The sequence below is a fragment of the Ceratina calcarata genome, unplaced genomic scaffold (genome assembly GCF_001652005.2).
Source record: "Ceratina calcarata isolate Rehan_Ccalc_2016 unplaced genomic scaffold, ASM165200v1 scaffold349.2, whole genome shotgun sequence".
NCBI classification, from domain to species: Eukaryota; Metazoa; Arthropoda; class Insecta; order Hymenoptera; family Apidae; genus Ceratina; species Ceratina calcarata.
The window spans coordinates 58,382-61,430 of record NW_017157822.1 but is presented as its reverse complement, the minus strand read 5'-3'; the positions used below and the strand labels follow the sequence as shown (position 1 = coordinate 61,430).

General features: G+C 34.0%; 1 protein-coding gene across 1 annotated transcript in view; it reads right to left on the bottom strand.

The window, feature by feature from the left end:
* Nucleotides 1–3,049, bottom strand: part of LOC108625154 (actin cytoskeleton-regulatory complex protein PAN1) — a 9,615-nt gene that overhangs the window by 2,770 nt on the left and 3,796 nt on the right. The window contains exon 2 of the mRNA XM_018024925.2: nt 1,068–1,258. Within this exon, the coding sequence (XP_017880414.1) occupies nt 1,068–1,258 (191 nt within the window). The remainder of the gene's footprint in view (nt 1–1,067; nt 1,259–3,049) is intronic.

Here is a 3,049-nt window from a genome sequence, read left to right as displayed (position 1 = left end):
AGCCGAAATCGTCTCGAGTTGCTGGTTCGCCCGAGCGCAAAAGGCCACGAGTGCAAAGGGTTAAGACTAGGACTAACAAATAAACATGGTACAGTAAATGTATCAGAAATATTAGCGAGAAGAAACGCGTTTAGAAGACAAGACATCGCGTATCTTCCTTTTTAATAATTATTCCAACCCTCGTCATTTTTTTTTAAGGATTGTTAATTATTCACTGATTTTTAATGAAATCGATTTTTCTAATAATCGTTGTATGTACGATAATGAATGGATGCATACTTAAACGTGATAGGCCGTCGAATCCGTTGATTCGCGAGAGCGATTGCAGCTTGAGTCGGAAGTACCGGTCGGGCAGATGGCAGCCTCTGGAAACGGGCCGAACGCAAGGTTGCTGGCAAGCCCTTCGGCGACAAATTGTCTACGTCCTGGTTGTATTGGGCCGAGGTTAGCGCAGTGACGCACGCCAACAACTACGTTTTCAGAAGAAAACTCGATTTTTATAACGTATTATCATCTCTCATGACGGTTTCGTCTCATCTCATTTCACTTCATACAAAAATAAAGCGATAATTCTAAAGAATTTTCGAAATAACGAGGAAAATCCGAATTAATGATGATCAGAATAACAGAAAGAATTGGTGGAGTATTAAAGATCACTTTTATACTTTGTTATTGGATTATTTATAAATCTAGATAACAAAAATTAATGTTTTGTTTATAAGGAACTGTACCTCTGGCACAGCACGTTTATAACTCGAGGTTATTATGCCAATCAGTTGTATACAGGGNGCCGAAATCGTCTCGAGTTGCTGGTTCGCCCGAGCGCAAAAGGCCACGAGTGCAAAGGGTTAAGACTAGGACTAACAAATAAACATGGTACAGTAAATGTATCAGAAATATTAGCGAGAAGAAACGCGTTTAGAAGACAAGACATCGCGTATCTTCCTTTTTAATAATTATTCCAACCCTCGTCATTTTTTTTTAAGGATTGTTAATTATTCACTGATTTTTAATGAAATCGATTTTTCTAATAATCGTTGTATGTACGATAATGAATGGATGCATACTTAAACGTGATAGGCCGTCGAATCCGTTGATTCGCGAGAGCGATTGCAGCTTGAGTCGGAAGTACCGGTCGGGCAGATGGCAGCCTCTGGAAACGGGCCGAACGCAAGGTTGCTGGCAAGCCCTTCGGCGACAAATTGTCTACGTCCTGGTTGTATTGGGCCGAGGTTAGCGCAGTGACGCACGCCAACAACTACGTTTTCAGAAGAAAACTCGATTTTTATAACGTATTATCATCTCTCATGACGGTTTCGTCTCATCTCATTTCACTTCATACAAAAATAAAGCGATAATTCTAAAGAATTTTCGAAATAACGAGGAAAATCCGAATTAATGATGATCAGAATAACAGAAAGGATTGGTGGAGTATTAAAGATCACTTTTATACTTTGTTATTGGATTATTTATAAATCTAGATAACAAAAATTAATGTTTTGTTTATAAGGAACTGTACCTCTGGCACAGCACGTTTATAACTCGAGGTTATTATGCCAATCAGTTGTATACAGGGTGTTTGCGAAATCGTGGTACAACCAAGGGGATGATTCCTCACATAAAATCTAATCGAAAACAAGGAATATAGTNTATTGAATTACTATTATATTATTATTATTATAATATTATTTAACCCAGAATCTAATATCTATTGAATTACTATTATATTATTATTATTATAATATTATTTAACCCAGAATCTAATATCTATTGAATTACTATTATATTATTATTATTATAATATTATTTAACCCAGAATCTAATATCTATTGAATTACTATTATATTATTATTATTATAATATTATTTAACCCAGAATCTAATATCTATTGAATTACTATTATATTATTATTATTATAATATTATTTAACCCAGAATCTAATATCTATTGAATTACTATTATATTATTATTATTATAATATTATTTAACCCAGAATCTAATATCTATTGAATTACTATTATATTATTATTATTATAATATTATTTAACCCAGAATCTAATATCTATTGAATTACTATTATATTATTATTATTATAATATTATTTAACCCAGAATCTAATATCTATTGAATTACTATTATATTATTATTATTATAATATTATTTAACCCAGAATCTAATATCTATTGAATTACTATTATATTATTATTATTATAATATTATTTAACCCAGAATCTAATATCTATTGAATTACTATTATATTATTATTATTATAATATTATTTAACCCAGAATCTAATATTGAATTAATCCCACTTGGACGAGGTACAAGTTGAGCATTAAGTTAATAGACGATGCGTGCCACGTACGAGCGTCCTCCCAAGTATCTTTTCCGTACCGCCAGCTTTCTTTCCTTTTCATTGTCGTCCGGATAAATGTCAAATAACAAGTTGCGTTAGGCCGCATCATACGTGCCCGTTTGTGTATCTATGTACGTGCATTATGCATCGCGAGTACTCGAAATCGAAACGCTTTCTCTTTTCTCCGGTCTCGTGCGTCGAATTTTGCGAACACCGTGCGGTTTACGGTAATTATCATACACGCATTGGCGCTCGAGTGCGCTGAGAAACACGTAAACTAGAATGCTGGACCGGTTCGTAACCAGATCCCACGATGAAAACCTGTTATAACGGATGCAAATCGAGAAACAGGAACAATCGAATCGCGAGCATGCCGGTAAATAGCTATCGGACTTTTTCCTATGCTAATATCATTCGTACTACGCGATAGTGACATAACTGGAAAGTCACAAGCAGAGTGATAAAAACAATTTCTATTTGCAATACGTTTTTTTGTTTATAACTGGTGTCATTATAACATAGTTCGTTTTGCATAAAAATAGACAGACTCGGAGTGTAATCTCTTAACGCAGTTTTAAATAGTTCAACATTGAAGCATAGAGGAGATATTATTAAAGGAAATCGGTAAATGACTTGACGCCAGCGAAAAAATTTTTATATGAAAATTGTAGGCATTGACGTCCTCTACAAGAA